The sequence below is a fragment of the Coregonus clupeaformis genome, chromosome 40, assembly GCF_020615455.1.
Source record: "Coregonus clupeaformis isolate EN_2021a chromosome 40, ASM2061545v1, whole genome shotgun sequence".
Taxonomy (NCBI): Eukaryota; Metazoa; Chordata; class Actinopteri; order Salmoniformes; family Salmonidae; genus Coregonus; species Coregonus clupeaformis.
This window is the reverse complement of record NC_059231.1, coordinates 5,803,375-5,818,720: the sequence shown is the minus strand read 5'-3', so window position 1 is coordinate 5,818,720 and position 15,346 is coordinate 5,803,375. Positions and strand designations below refer to the sequence as shown.

The window sequence follows — 15,346 nt, the reverse complement described above, 5'->3', positions numbered from 1 at the left end:
ATACTCTCTCTGGTTCAACCCACCAACCCAAAAAATAGGTTTAGTTTTTCCAACATATAGGCTATTCAATAGCCTAACTTATCTTACCATTTTTGATACTACTGCATGTGCCTGGAATACATTGGATCCAAAACTGGGCTCATAGTATAACCTGCTGATGATTCAGCATGTTCTTGTAATGCAGGACCTCATGTAGATAGCCTATAGCACAACAGATGCTGCATTTGGGAGAATGGGTGGTTCATCAAAACCCTTTGTGTCCCGAGTGCACAGTTGAACTATTAGTCAATAAGTATTTATGACCCACTGATAATAAAACCTGATTGAAGGATAACCTACATGAAAAGGAAAGTGAACAGACATTCCCCTCTTCTCGATGTATTGGACCTTTTTGTCCAGCCCCAGTAATTTTTTTGGGCTATGTGTAAAACCCTGTCCATCCATAGCTTAGATGTGCCCTGTCTGTGGGTCTAGGGGCAGACTGGCCCTAGACCCATTTGCCCGAAATGCCAGATATCCTGGTCCATTTGTAGCCCAGTGGGCCTCTCTGACTTGTTGTTATTTTTGTGCAAAATTATAATTATCTGGCTAATAATGGGGGCCTCAAGGAAAAAATGGGCCGGTGTGTTAGAAATGCAGATTCCGGGTCCCAGTCCGCCCATGTCTCTGGCACAGTGGCTGTGAGAAGAGTCTATGCCCTGTCAGTCATTCACCTGCTTTTCATTGGGCTGTTAGGGGGCAGGGCAGTAGGGCGGAGAGTAACCTTGCTCAATGCTCACGTTAGACACCATTTACTACCTGCCTCATATTAGGCGAATTGTATGAAAAACACTTGTCATAGAAGATTAATCAGGATGAAGATTGATATTCATAATCACATTTTACCCAAGGAATGGCCCAATCTGAAAGAGGTAGGTTATGTGATACCATACTACTTTACAAAATGCATTGACAACTTTAAAAAAATAAAGTTTTTTTCAATAGAAAGGATGTAATCTATCAGGCTACTTCTCATACCCGGTACATGGTGCATTATTAATAGTCTACCTGACGTTGAATAATGTCATTACGCACATTCGCGCGCATTGCGGAATACGCTCACCGCTTGGCACTGCACAGGCTGTGTTGGATCTAGGAGTTGTATCTTGTCTCAATCAATACATCTGGTTATCTAATTGTGTTTTTTTTTACTGAGTCCTCACATCTGACAAAAAATGTGTTATTAGTTTTAGAGCAAAATCATAAAGGCCAATGACACCCACCACACATTGCTAAAAAATAAACAGAAACAACTTATTTTAGCATAACAAACTCAAATGAATGAAGTAACATGTTATTTCTGTGTTTGTCAGAATACGAAAGTCCTTGATGAAGACTGTTCATTTGAAACTAACAAGAATATCATCGAGAACTGAAGAAATTGTTGTATATTTTGTATGCAGCCAGTGAGGAAATCCTGTGAAAAGTTTTACAACCCCTATTAAATCTCTGCACTGACTTGTTAAACATTACTAAATGCTTGCAGTGACCCAGTCCTTTAAAGATTGTCTTTCTGTCAATAGGCCTGACCTTAGCTAATGATTGTTCATTGGTGCGTCCCAAATGGCACTATGTTCTCTACATTCACTACTTTTGGCGGCTTGTGGGAATCATGGTCAAAATCAAAAGTAGTGCCCTATATAGGGAGTCATTTGGAGTGAAATACTTTTTTTTTTTTTACCTGGGAGAAATTGTCATTTGTGGGGGTGAGAAGGCCACAGTGGGCAACAGGAGTGAGTCAGGACAGAGGCCCGGTCACCCTGATGGTCAGCATGACTCCAATTGCATCATATTGATTTAGAGTTCAAGACCCATGCCACTCCTACATTAACAAACAACAGCATTTTAGTCATTTATATTTTAGTCCAAATATCCGAAACTTTGAACATCCCACGGAGCACCATTAAATCCATTATAAAAAAATTGAAAGAATATGGCACCACAACAAACCTGCCAAGAGAGGGCCGCCCACCAAAACTCATGGACCAGGCAAGGAGGGCATTTATCAGAGAGGCAACAAAGAGACCAAAGATAACCCTGAAGGAGCTACAAAGCTCCACAGCGGAGATTGGAGTATCTGTCCATAGGACCGCTTTAAGCTGTACACTCCACAGAGCTGGGCTTTAGAGAAGAGTGGCCAGAAAAAAGCCATTGTTTAAAGACAAAAATAAGCAAACACGTTTGGTGTTCGCCAAAAGGCATGTGGGAGACTCCCCAAACATATGAAAGAAGGTACTCTGGTCAGATGAGATTAAAATAGAGCTTTTTGGCCATCAAGGAAAACGCTATGTCTGGCCCAACACCTCTCATCACCCCGAGAACACCATCCCCACAGTGAAGCATGGTGGTGGCAGCATCATGCTGTGGGGATGTTTTTCGTCGGCAGGGACTGGGAAACTGGTCAGAATTGAAGGAATGATGGATGGCGCTAAATACAGGGAAATTCTTGAGGGAAACCTGTTTCAGTCTTCCAGAGATCTGAGACTGGGACAGAGGTTCACCTTCCAGCAGGACAATTACCCTAAGCATACTGCTAAAGCAACACTTGAGTGGTTTAAGGGGAAACATTTAAATGTCTTGGAATTGCCTAGTCAAAGCCCAGACCTCAATCCAATTGAGAATCTGTGGTATGACTTAAAGATTGCTGTACACGGAACCCATCCAACTTGAAGTAGCTGGAGCAGTTTTGCCTTGAAGAATGGGCATAAATCCCAGTGGCTAGATGTGCCAAGCTTATAGAGACATACCCTAAGAGACTTGCAGCTGTAATTGCTGCAAAAGGTTCATTATTTCATTCATTATTTGTGGTTTCTTGTTCTTATTTGGTTTGTGTTCAACCGTAGACATCACGTTTTCGTCTGTTGTTTTGATCGTGTGATCATACTCTAATAAATATAAATATGTTCACCTTCAACGCTGCGCATTGGTCCTCCTCCTTAGACGATCGTGACAGAAGAAACCACCAGAACTGGACCAAGCAGCCTAGTGAGGAGCAGAGTGGGTGGACTTGGGAACAGTGGAGGAAGAGCTTCGACTGGGTCAAGCCGAATGAGGAGCTGAATGGCGGAGATTGGAAGCAGAAGAGCGAGAGTTGGGCGAGAATTATAGAGGCCTGGCCCACGGGGAGAGAGACTCCCAGAAAATTTTTAGGGGGGCTCACGACGTCGGACCAGCAGGAGGCCGCGATAGAGCGGCCCAGCGGGTTGCCAGAGGAGGCCGCCAGGTTATGGGGGCCACTGGTCGAAGAGGGGATGGAGGATGTAGAGGCACGGCGAGAGGTACTGGCGTGTGTTGCCAGTCCGGTCCGGCCTGTTCCTGATCCCCACGTGGGGCCAGTGGTGTGTGTTCCCAGTACGGTCCGGCCTGTTCCTGCCACTCGCACCAAGTCAGTGGTGCGCTTCGTCAGCCCAGCTCGGCCCGTTCCTGCTCCCCGCACCAAGTCAGTGGTGCGCTTCGTCAGCCCAGCTCGGCCCATTCCTGCTCCCCGCACCAAGTCAGTGGTGCGCTTCGTCAGCCCGGTCCGGCTCGCTCCTGCTCCCCGCACCAAGCCAGTGGTGCGTTTCGTCAGCCCGGCGCGGCCCGTTCCTGCTCCCCTCACCAAGTCAGTGGTGCGCTTCGTCAGCCCGGTCCGGCCCGTTCCTGCTCCCCGCACCAAGTCAGTGGTGCGCTCGTCAGCCGGCTCGGCCCGTTCCTGCTCCCGCACCAAGTCAGTGGTGCGCTCCGTCAGTCCGGCTCGGCCCGTTCCTGCTCCCCGCACCAAGTCAGTGGTGTGCTTCGTCAGCCCAGTCCGGCCTGTCCCTGCTCCACGCACCAAGCCTACGGTGTGCGTCGTCAGCCTGGTAAGGCCCGTTCCTCCTCCACGCACCAAGCCAGGGGTGCGCGTCGTCAGTCCAGCACAACCCGTGCCTGGGTCACCGGTGCCTGGTAAGGTCCCGGTCAACTGCGTCACGCCGGAGCTAGAGCAATCCGCTCCACCAGTGTTCAGTTCAGCTCTGGTCAGCAGGGCCAGACCGGACCAGGGGTACTTTGGGGGGTTAGAGAAGGAGTGGGGGTCATGTCCGGAGCCGGATCCGCCGCCGAGGCGGAGTGCCCACCCGGTCCCTCCCCTGTTGTATTTGGTTGGCGCGGTCGGAGTCCGCGCCTTTAGGGGGGGGTACTGTCACGCCCTGGCTCTGGGGACTCTAGTATGTTGAGCCAGGGTGTGAGTTTTCATTTGTTTATGTTCTAGTTGTTGTATATCTATGTTGGCCAGGGTGGCTCCCAATCAGAGACGGCTGTAGCTCGTTGTCTCTGATTGGGAGTCATACTTAGGTAGCCGTTAGGCATTCATTATTTGTGGTTTCTTGTTCTTATTTGGTTTGAGTTCAACCGTAGACATCACGTTTTCGTCTGTTGTTTTGATCGTGTGATCATACTCTAATAAATATAAATATGTTCACCTTCAACGCTGCGCATTGGTCCTCCTCCTTAGACGATCGTGACAAAGGTGCATAATGACAAGTAATGAAAGTTGTAGCTTTCGATACCTGGGTGCCATGAGATATGACTTTGTGAATGTATTAAAAATAATTTCAGGAAATTCAAAATGTCCTATGCTTAGCAAAACACTTAATTATGCATTATCATGAGGGCACTCTAATGAAAGTTTTGTTTGTTTTTTAGAGATATGGATATGATGGATTTATCCAGCTGCACCATCACTGCAAGGTGAGTCTCAAGTTAGGTTATTCAACAGTACAGTACAATATTTGAATGTTAAAGCATATTTTTTCTGTCACCTTTCCATATACTTTTAAAATATGCATATTCTACAGTATAATGGAAATGAAATGTTTTACTTGATGCATAATTTATTACAGACTTCCGCAACAGAGTTCACGTTATACAGTATACAGCTTATTTAGTCCATGTATCAAGCATACAGCTTATTTAGTCCATGTATCAAGCATACAGCAAGCATACAGCCTATTTAGTCCATGTATCAAGCATACAGCTTATTTAGTCCATGTATCAAGCATACAGCCTATTTAGTCCATGTATCAAGCATACAGCTTATTTAGTCCATGTATCAAGCATACAGCTTATTTAGTCCATGTATCAAGCATACAGTTTATTTAGTCCATGTATCAGCAAGCTTTCCAAGTTTAATCGACCTGTAGTGTACTTGCTATTTGTATATGTGGTGTACATTGTTTTCACTGCATTGAGACATGATCTAACTCCTTGTTATAAGAGCTTGCCTGCCCATGCTCCATGAGATGTGATAATGCCACATACAGCAGTTACCTTGACCTGCAATGCTACTACACAGGCAGTGCCGGTCCTGGCCATTCTGCTGCCCTAGGCCAGACAAAGAAATTGGCGCCCCTACTAGAATAGTCCCAGTAAGCAAAATGACATTGAAAAGACGTCTAAAATATGAATTTTTCCAGACGTTGAAGTTAGGTTCAATATAGGTTCTGAATGAAAGGTGAAAATACGTATTTTCCAGATGTTGAAATCAGGTAAATTTTTGGTGCTGAATTAAAGTTGAAAATACGTCATTTATAGACGTCTATGTTTGGGACAAATCAAGGCTGGTCCAGACCGGACAAAATCTGAACCAAACATAGACGGCTATGATTGATTCAGATTTGGTCCGGATCAGACCGAAAACCAACGTCCGTGGACGTGGAAATCAAGGCCGTCCGGACTGCAAACAAAAAAGAAGTCCGGACAGAACCAAAAAAAGATGTCCAGAATGCGTCAGCCCGTGCTTACTGAGGTATAGCCTACAGCGTCGCCTGAAATTGAATTTTAGGAATGCCCATCTGTGGTAGGCCTACCATCTATAAAACACAAATAAAAGACTGTCGGTCCAAAGACGTCCAAAAGACGTTGGCCCGTGCTTGCTGGGGTGTAGCCTACCATGTTGGCCGGCAATGGAATTTTATGAATGCCCATCCATGTGGTAGGCCCACCGTTTGTAAAACAGACCGTTGCATTGGCTTTACTAGTCCTGATAACTGTGACTAATCGATTTGGCTATTTAAGCTCTGAATATCAGCTACCCAACTTCATCAGGAGGAGTTATCCTGAGCCTATTTGCAATTTGCTTATACAGCAGGAAATGCAGAAGTATTTTCTTTTTCGCTATGGTCAGCTCGTAAAAAATTGAAGGATACAAACTTGAAACTCCAGGACAGCAGTTGAGTAGCCTGATTGTCCATTCCACATTGTCCATTTTACTTTGACCTGTCCTGTTTTTAGGATATGTTGTTTGTCAGCACATTTTTTATTTGATTGGGCACCATTTAGGTTAGGCTATTTGATCGGAGAAACCTGCATGACGTAAAAAGTTAAAGTCTCACCAGCCTGTAGGCTACAGAGAAGGCCACATACTCTTTCTACCAGATGCTATATCTGCTACATGATTTATGTTAGAAGATTTTTTTGACTGAATGTTATTAGAGCGCTGCAGTGATACCTCTCTCTAAAAGCACCCTGGAGAGGCGCGCTGAGAATGGACAAGATAAATATTTTGCATCCCTGCCTTTGACAAAGTGGGCAGTGTTTATCACAGGGCGGCATCAACGCTCACCTAAAACCCCCATATGCCACTGGCTGAGAGAAATTGTCATTGTTTGGGGCAGAATTGTTTGAGGTTTTATGTGTCTTGCCACCCTCATCAATCTGAGGCCGTAGGTGGCCGCTTAATCCTGCCTAATGAGCGGGCCGGCCCTGTACTCAGGCTCTCCTGGGCTCTCTCCAAGATCTCATTCACACAAAGCTAGTCTAGTGTTGCCATACCTCCAAAATCACATCGTTGTCAAGCCTCGAAGCCTGGCTCTCGACGAGCAAACACAAAGCCAACCCTCCCTCTTGGCGCCACCTGTGGGTAGTGAGCGGGCAGCACAGGAAGAGTTCCTACAGACACTGGCACCCATTGGGTCCAGCAACACACCTGTGTGTGGCTATGGCTGTGTTTACTCATGCATCCCAATTCAGATATTTGTTACACTAATTGGTCCAAATGACCAATCACATCAGATCTTTTCACATCAGATCTTTTTCAGAGCTGATCTGATTGATCAAATGATCAATTAGGGGAAAAAATATCAGAACTGGGCTGCCTGTAAACGCAGCTTATATGTATGTGTGCTTACATGTACTTTCTTACGTGTGTGTGTGTGTGTGTGTGTGTGTGTGTGTCAGGGTCGGGGCACAGCAGGGTCTGCCTGGGCTTGCTGTGGGAGCATCTATAGAACACAGCATGTTGTAGTAGGTACTGTCTCAGCAGAACAGGCCACATCGGGCCGGGCCAGAATACAGTGGACCTAGACAGCTGCTTAGGAAACCAAAAAAGTATTGGCATCAGCCACTGTACGCAATGCAGGCACATATGCTTGCTCACACGTCAATGCACATGCACACATACACCTCTGACACCTGAATGTAAAGTAACAGCCAATGAGACATTTTCAACTCCCTCTCTAGTTCCCAGATGTTTCTCTTTGCTGCCACCAGGTGGCTGATTACACATAGGTCATACGCATTTCAATTCCACATCCGTTTGAGTGATTTGCTTCTTATTATGACATAGAAGTGTTCTTGCTCATCAAACAGAAATTGTAGGCATGAAGCAATGAAGACAATGGAAGGCATAGAAACCAAAATAAGGAAATATCAGGTGTCCTTCACTCTCTGGAGTTTTGTGCCAATCCATATTTTAGGGGGAAGCAAAAATGATGAAAGACGGGAAGTTGTTCCGTGTGATCCAGGAGAACTGTTGGGATGCAGACGCAAGGATTCGGGACATGGATGCACACGGTATAGACACACATATCCAATATCATCCTCTCGTCAAAATCCTCTTGACATCATATTTTGAAGCCGACCGAGTGATTCATGTTGCCTGTAAAGTAAGTCTGTATTGGAATGTTGTGGGTTTTGATGATGATGATGATGACGTTCTACTTTAGGGGTGACGGTCCAAGCCTTGTCCACAGTGCCTGTCATGTTCAACTACTGGGTAAGTCTGTCTGCAAGGGGTGAAAATAAACTGCAGATTTTAGTTAAAGGTGCTTCACATAGGATATTCTTTAATTTTTGCATTGTAATTTCAGAAAATGTCCATAATATATCTGGCGCTAATTGTGGAATGATAGTGTTTCACAGTATTATGCCATGTTCAAACAACTGTGATCTCGGAACTGGGAACTCGGAAATCCCCGACTTCTGACCTCAGTGCATTCAAAACAACTGGGAAAAATCTTTTTGAACGGTCATCCAACTCGGAATTCCAACTCGGGAACTCGGGCCTCTTTCTAGAGCTCCGACTTTCTGACCTGAAGATCACTGACATCATGATTTGACCTCCTATTTTTTTGAGTTCCCAGTTGTTTTGAACGGCATTACTTACCCGCCAGTGTTGTGATTGGCTGTGATATTAACCTATTGATTTCTCCCGCAAGAGCGGCATCTGTTGTCAAACTGGGAAAGCTGTTCTGGCTTTGTGGCTGTGATATCTAGTGGACATCACTCATTCCCTGGTTGCTACAATTCTACACTGTTCGCTCAATTTCAGTTTATGTGAGAAAACAAGCACTGAATATTGTAGGGAATCATTGTACCAAAAAATATAGTTTTCTCAGCTGTTTGAAGCTGGTGGACCAAAAAGGCTTTTTGAAGCTTTCGGTTTTGGTCCACCAGCTTCAAACAGCTGTAAAAACTATATTTTTTGTTATTGAAAGATATTTCACCACGATTTAGATGGTACAATGATTCTCTACACTATTCAGTGCTTGTTTTCTCACCAACCTGGTCTCAGAGCATTTAGTATTATTCTGTACGTAAATCCGGGACACTCCATTAGTATGATATGTTACGTTTGGTATGGTTACATAAGACATAGGTTGGGGTGGACGGGTGGGCGTATAATGCGAACGTTAGCAACCCAAAGGTTATGAGGTCAAATATCATCATGGACAACTTTGGCATTTGAGCTAATTAGAAACTTTTGAACTACTTACTACTTTTTAGCTACATTGCAACTACGTAGCATGTTAGCTAACCCTTCCCCTAACCCTAACTTTAACCCTTTAACTAACCCTTCACCTAGCCCTAACCTTAACCCTTTTAGCTAACTCTTGCCCCTAACGCTAAACTTAACCATTTAACCTAACTCCTAAACTTAACCCTAACCTTAACTCTAACCCCTAGCCTAGCTAACGTTAGCGAGCTATCTAACGTTAGCCACCTAGCTAGAATTTGTAACATATCATACGTTTTGCAAATTCGTAACATATTGTATGTTTTGCAAATTCGTAACATATTGTAAATTTTGCAACTTCGTAACATATAACAGGTTTTGCAAATTCGGAACATATTGTACATTTTGAAAATTTTTAACATATAATACGAATTGTAATTCGTAACTTATCATACGAAATGGGTGATGGACATCCACAAATTAATACATACCATACGAAACATAACATATTATACTAATTGGATCATCTCGGATTTACATACAGAATAATACGAAATGCTCTGAGACCAGGTTGCAACCACACACTAAAATTGAATGAACAGTGTAGAATTTTAGTAACCAGGAAACAACAGTGCGATTTCCACTAGACAACACAGCCACAAAGTCAGAACCGCTTTCACATATTGACAACAGATGCTGCGCTGGCGAGAGAAATCAACAGGCGAATATCACAGCCAATCATAAACACTGACAGGTAAGTAATACTGTGAAACACTATCATTCCACTATTAGCGGCAGATATATTATGATTTTTACATTTCTTATTACAATGCAAAAGTTCAAAAAAATTCCTCTGTGTTGCACCTTTAAAATGTTGCCTCAGTGTGTGTCAACTCCTATCCCAGCTGACTTTTACTCGCTGACAATTCCCTCATGTTTGTTTTTACATCACTTCTCCTTTTTCTAAGACTTTGATGTGCTTACTTCACTGTAAATATAGCTGCCAATACATTACTAAGGCTTTGGTTGTGTTGGGTTCACTTCCCTGTTGTGACAGGCCAAACCCCATGACACCCTGGACCTGTGTGAGATCCTGAATGACGACCTGGCTAAGACAGTGGCGCTCCACCCCCGGCGCTTCGTGGGGCTGGGTACCCTGCCCATGCAGGCTCCTGACCTGGCTGTGCTGGAGATGAAGCGCTGTGTGAGGGAGCTGGGCTTCCCTGGGGTCCAGATCGGCTCCCACATTAACACCTGGGAACTCAACGCCCCTGAACTCTACCCAATCTATGCTGTAAGAGCCATATAAGTGAATTGATTTATTTATATGGACAGCCATCTTCCTAGTGATAGCAGCTATAGTGTTACAAAACTAGTTAGAAACCCTACTGAAAATCATACTCTGGCTCTGTCTAGACTAAACCTAAGCTAGGCCACTACTATCTGATCCACAACCTATGGACTACAGAGACATTTGATGTTCGAGTATCAATTCATCATGACTGTGTAATGATGTAGATTATGAAAAGTGAGTGATGTTCCCTCTTTTCTATAGGCTGCTGAGGAACTGAACTGTTCCTTGTTTGTACACCCATGGGACATGCAGATCGATGGGAGGATGGCCAAGTACTGGCTACCCTGGTTAGTGGGTGAGTGAGATGGTAAAGACTCAGCTCTGTTCTGATCAATCAAATGCTGTGTCTCAGCTTGCCTGGATGATGTTATCACAAATGAGTAAACATTCTTTTTTTTGTACAGGTATGCCATCAGAGACTACCATGGCCATTTGCTCGATGATCTTCGGAGGTGTCTTTGAGAGATTTCCCAAGTTGAAGGTCTGCTTTGCTCATGGAGGTAATTCACAATAAAGAGGAACAAATAATTAGATTCAGTAAACAGTAGAAGTGTGAGCTAGGAGAATCCAAAAATCACCATTCCAAGATTGACTTGTGAAGCAACGTTTTTTCCCTAGGGGGTTCTTTCCCATTCACTATTGGCCGAATTGAACATGGGTTCCAGGTCCGACCTGACCTCTGTGCTGTGGATAACAAGGCCAACCCACGGAAATACCTGGGCTCCTTCTACACTGACTCCTTAGTGCATGACCCCATCGCCCTCAAGCTACTTATTGATGTGATCGGAAAGGTATGCAGTGGTGTCTAATTTCTAAATGGCAACTGATGTAGAAAAATTATAGTTCTCATTAGTAAGTAGTTTAAAAGGCTTGAAGGTTTGATGTTTGTAGGGTTTACACAAGTGTTTATTACTGTCTCAGTTCATAATATTTTTCTCCCATAGGATAAGGTGATGTTAGGAACAGACTATCCATTCCCACTGGGTGAGCTGCAGCCAGGAGCATTAATAGAGTCCATGAAGGAGTTTGATGGTGGTTTAAAGGTAAGGTAACCCACCGAATGTGCTTTCTTTCCCTTGCAAAAAGTGTCTGTAATAAAAAAATAAGAGCAGGACGTGATGGTTTATGAATTTTTATTTGTGTTTGCTTTTCCTTTTCAGGACAAACTGCTTGCAGGCAATGCACTGAACTTTTTGGGGATTAAAAGAGAACAATTTCAATGATTTATAGCATGAAGATATTGTCAAAATAAAAAGGGGAAACAATGTTTGACTTTCAAATTATTGGCAGGACCGTAATACAGATACAACCTAATGCGTGACCAAAATGTAAATATTTAATTTATCTATTTAGCTCATTTATAATGATTTTTGTTTACACTGTTGGAAGTCATCTGTGGTCAACACTCTTTTTGCTGTTTATGACTAAATAAAATTGAATGTTCATTTCAAATGAGAGCAATATTTACTCAAAGGAAATAGAAACTATAAAAGGTTCAGAAAAAGTGTATGCTTGCTTCAGTTTATAGCCTACACTCTAAAAATGAGGGGTTCAACAAGGGTTCTTCTAAGATCCTCAAAGTTATTTTAAGAACCTTAAGGTTCTTGGCACTGAAATTTGTCCCCAAAAGGTTCTTCCAAGAACCCCATAGGAGGTGGGGTTCATCGAGGAACCTCATTAGTTGGTGGGGGTTCTTGCAGGAACCTAACTGCCCAACTGAAACATTTGGATTTGAATTTGAAATGACAGCAGGTGCAGGCACTTAACTGAATAATGTAAAGATCTCCACAATTGAAGGTAAGGTTTGTCCCTTGTATGATCTAAATTGATATTGTTTTATGATGATACCATCTATCTTTTCATATTTGTGCACATTTTTCTAAAACAGAAAATGGACACAATTCAATGACAATCAACAAAGAGGTAAGAATATGTATGCTATAAGAATATGTTGAAGGCTAGCTGTATTGGGTGCAGGTGACTGAACTGCTCACTTTTGTGTATGTGTCTGCAGGTATACAGAGGCATACAATGGTATGTCAATTGGTATGTTATGCAGATCACATGTACAATCCTCCTCCCTTACCTCTTCAAGGAAAATCCCATAGGCCTCTACATTATGGACAAGGTATGTGAATGAAAACCATTATCAAAAGAGTTTTATTCATCCACATTTACCACAAAAGCCAAGGTATGAATACTGTCATGTGCATGTTTTGTTAATCACCCTCCCTACACCTCTGATGAATATAACAGGAAACCTGTTCGATCACCATGCACTGCAAAACCATTCTGGCTATGGATACGGAGAACATCAACATGCCAGAGGATATACCCATTGGACTTTGGGCTCTGCTGGGAGTTTACCTTATATTTTGATTATTTTATTCTGCTTTGCCACTAAAATCCTAATAAACACTGACAACTAAAATATTGTGTTATTGCTGTTATTGTTAAGGTTATTACTAATAATAATAATAGGGGAGGGGGGAGTAGTTCAACAATTAACCCCAAAAGGTTATTCAAAAGGTTATTTGAGGATCCGTTGAAAGGGGTTCTTTGAAGAACCCTTTTAAAGAGTTATTCAAAGAACTTATAGGGGTTCCCCCACAATTTGAATTTGAAGAACCCCTAAAGGATCCTCCAGGAACCTTTACTTTTTAGATTGTACTATAAATTATTGTCTAGTTGTCTTAGCTAGCCTAAATCTATCTACTTCATATAATTTGTCTAGATTATGGGTCTCCAATCTACTAAAAGTAGGGAACAGTTTACATTTCCCTGTTGAAATATTCTTCAGTGCGTGATCGCGTTGATCAGCAGTCAAGTTCTTCAAGCTTGATATGGCCTATTCGCCATGCTCCTTTTCTAGTAAACACCACTCCTGTAAAAAATTAAATATATACATTTAGTAATTTTGCAATGTAGCCCAATGAAAGCTAACAATTTCTAAAAACATCAGCCACAAATTTTCGGTCAATTAAGTTCATTCAAATTCAAACAAACAGCTGTACCAGCCAGCAGGTAAGAGAGGGTTTTGACTAGATGGGATACAGCTTTTGTCAGATCAGACTTTTCATAGCAGGTTAGGAGAATTGACACAGCAGGTAAGGATAATTAACATAGCAGGTTAGGAGAATTGGGCTAAGGTTAGGAAAAGGATTAGGGTTAGCTAAAAACATTTTACGTAAATTTTCTGTACAGATTCCACAGCCACAAAGTCAAAATTGACTATTTGATCTTAATTTCAAGGAAAATTCCACCCAAAAACTATCTTTTGGTATTTGTTTCATTAGTCCATTGTTGACATAGTCCAAAATATGTTGCTTGTCAGCAATCAAGTTTTCATGATATGTATGCATCATGTGGAGATGAGTTCTGTATTTTGAAAGTTACAAAAGGTTAGCATCACGGGCGGCTGCTGAGGGGAGGACGGCTCATAATAATGCCTTGAATGGAGTGAATGGAATGGCATCAAACACATGGAAACCAGGTGTTTGATGTATTTGATACCATTCCACTAATTCCTCCAGCCATTACGACGAGCCCGTCCTCCCCAATTAAGGTGCCACCGAACTCCTGTGATACACTCTAAAAATTAGTGGTCCAACAAGGGTTCTTCTAAGATCCTAAAAGTTCCTTGAAGAACCTTAGGGTTCTTGGCTCTGAAAAATGCCCCCAAAAGGTTCTACCAAAAACCCCAAAGGAGGTGGGGTTCATCGAGGAACCTCCTTAGTTGGTGGGGGTTCTTGCAGGAACCTAACTGCCCAACTGAAACGTTTGAATTTGAGATGACAGCAGGTGCAGGCACTTAACTGAAAAATGTAAAGATCTCCTCAATCTAAGGTAAGGTTTCTCCCTTGTATGATCTAAATTGATATTGTTTTATGATGATACCATCTATCTTTTCATATTTGTACAAATGGCAGTGATGTTTGACACTTTCTCCCTTTAAGTACATTGGGTGCAGATGACTGAACTGATCACGTTTGTGTGTGTCTGAGTCTGCAGATATACTGACCAGGAGGCACACAAAGGTATGTACAATTGGTATTGGTATGTTGTGCAGATCACATGTATTATCTACAGTTAATTTTGGTTTCTCTAAAACCTTATAGGACTCAGCTGCCTCTTCAATGAAAATCCCAGAGGCCTCTACATTATTGACAAGGTATTTGTATAAAAAACCATTATCAAAAGTGAACTGATGTTTTTCATTCATATTTACCACAAAAACCAAGGTATGAAAGAAATGTGCCGAAAAAGGTTATTCAAAAGGTTATTTGAGGATCCATTAAAAGGGGTTCTTTGAAGAACCATTAATAAAGGGTTCTTTGAAGAACTTATAGAGGTTCCCCCACAGTTTCAATTTGAAGAACCCCTAAAGGATACTCCAGGAACCTTTTATTTTTTAGAGTGTACCAGTACCGAGTCGATGTGCAGGGGTACGAGGTAATTGAGGTAGATATGAACACTACCGGTCAAAAGTTTTAGAAGACCTACTCATTCAAGGGTTTTTCTTTATTTTTACTATTTTCTACATTGTAGAATAATAGTGAAGACATCAAAACTATGAAATAACACATAAGGAATCATGTAGTAAACAAAAAAGTTTTAAACAAATCAAAATATATTTTATATTTGAGATTCTTCAAATAGCCACCCTTTGCCTTGATGACAGCTTTGCACACTCTTGGCATTCTCTCAACCAGCTTCACCTGGAATGCTTTTCCAACAGTCTTCAGGGAGTTCCCACATATGTTGAGCATTTGTTGGCTGCTTTTCCTTCACTCTGCGGTCTGATTAATCCCAAACATCTCAATTTGGTTGAGGCTGGGGGATTGTGGAGGCCGGGTCATCTGATGCAGCACTCCATCACTCTCCTTCTTGGTTAAATAGCCCTTACACAGCCTGGAGGTGTGTTGGGTCACTGTCCTGTTGAAAAACAAATGATAGTCCCATTAAGCCCAAACCAGATCGGA

At 42.5% G+C, this 15,346-nt stretch overlaps 1 protein-coding gene across 2 annotated transcripts; it reads left to right on the top strand.

Annotated features, from left to right (window-relative positions):
• The first annotated feature begins 740 nt into the window (after positions 1-740).
• Positions 741-11,816, top strand: acmsd (aminocarboxymuconate semialdehyde decarboxylase). 2 transcript variants are annotated; one of them, XM_045212060.1, is made up of 11 exons: positions 741-911; positions 4,702-4,746; positions 7,234-7,299; positions 7,752-7,848; positions 8,001-8,050; positions 10,068-10,304; positions 10,566-10,659; positions 10,769-10,864; positions 10,983-11,155; positions 11,309-11,407; positions 11,525-11,816. In XM_045212060.1, the coding sequence occupies exons 1-11, from the start codon at positions 822-824 to the stop codon at positions 11,585-11,587; spliced, it is 1,110 nt and encodes a 369-aa protein (XP_045067995.1). In that variant the 5' UTR covers positions 741-821; the 3' UTR covers positions 11,588-11,816. The 2 variants fall into 2 exon arrangements, with proteins under 2 accessions (XP_045067995.1, XP_041724519.2); XM_041868585.2 differs by lacking the exon at positions 7,234-7,299 and having other exon boundaries at positions 742-911.
• Positions 11,817-15,346: the final 3,530 nt, after the last annotated feature.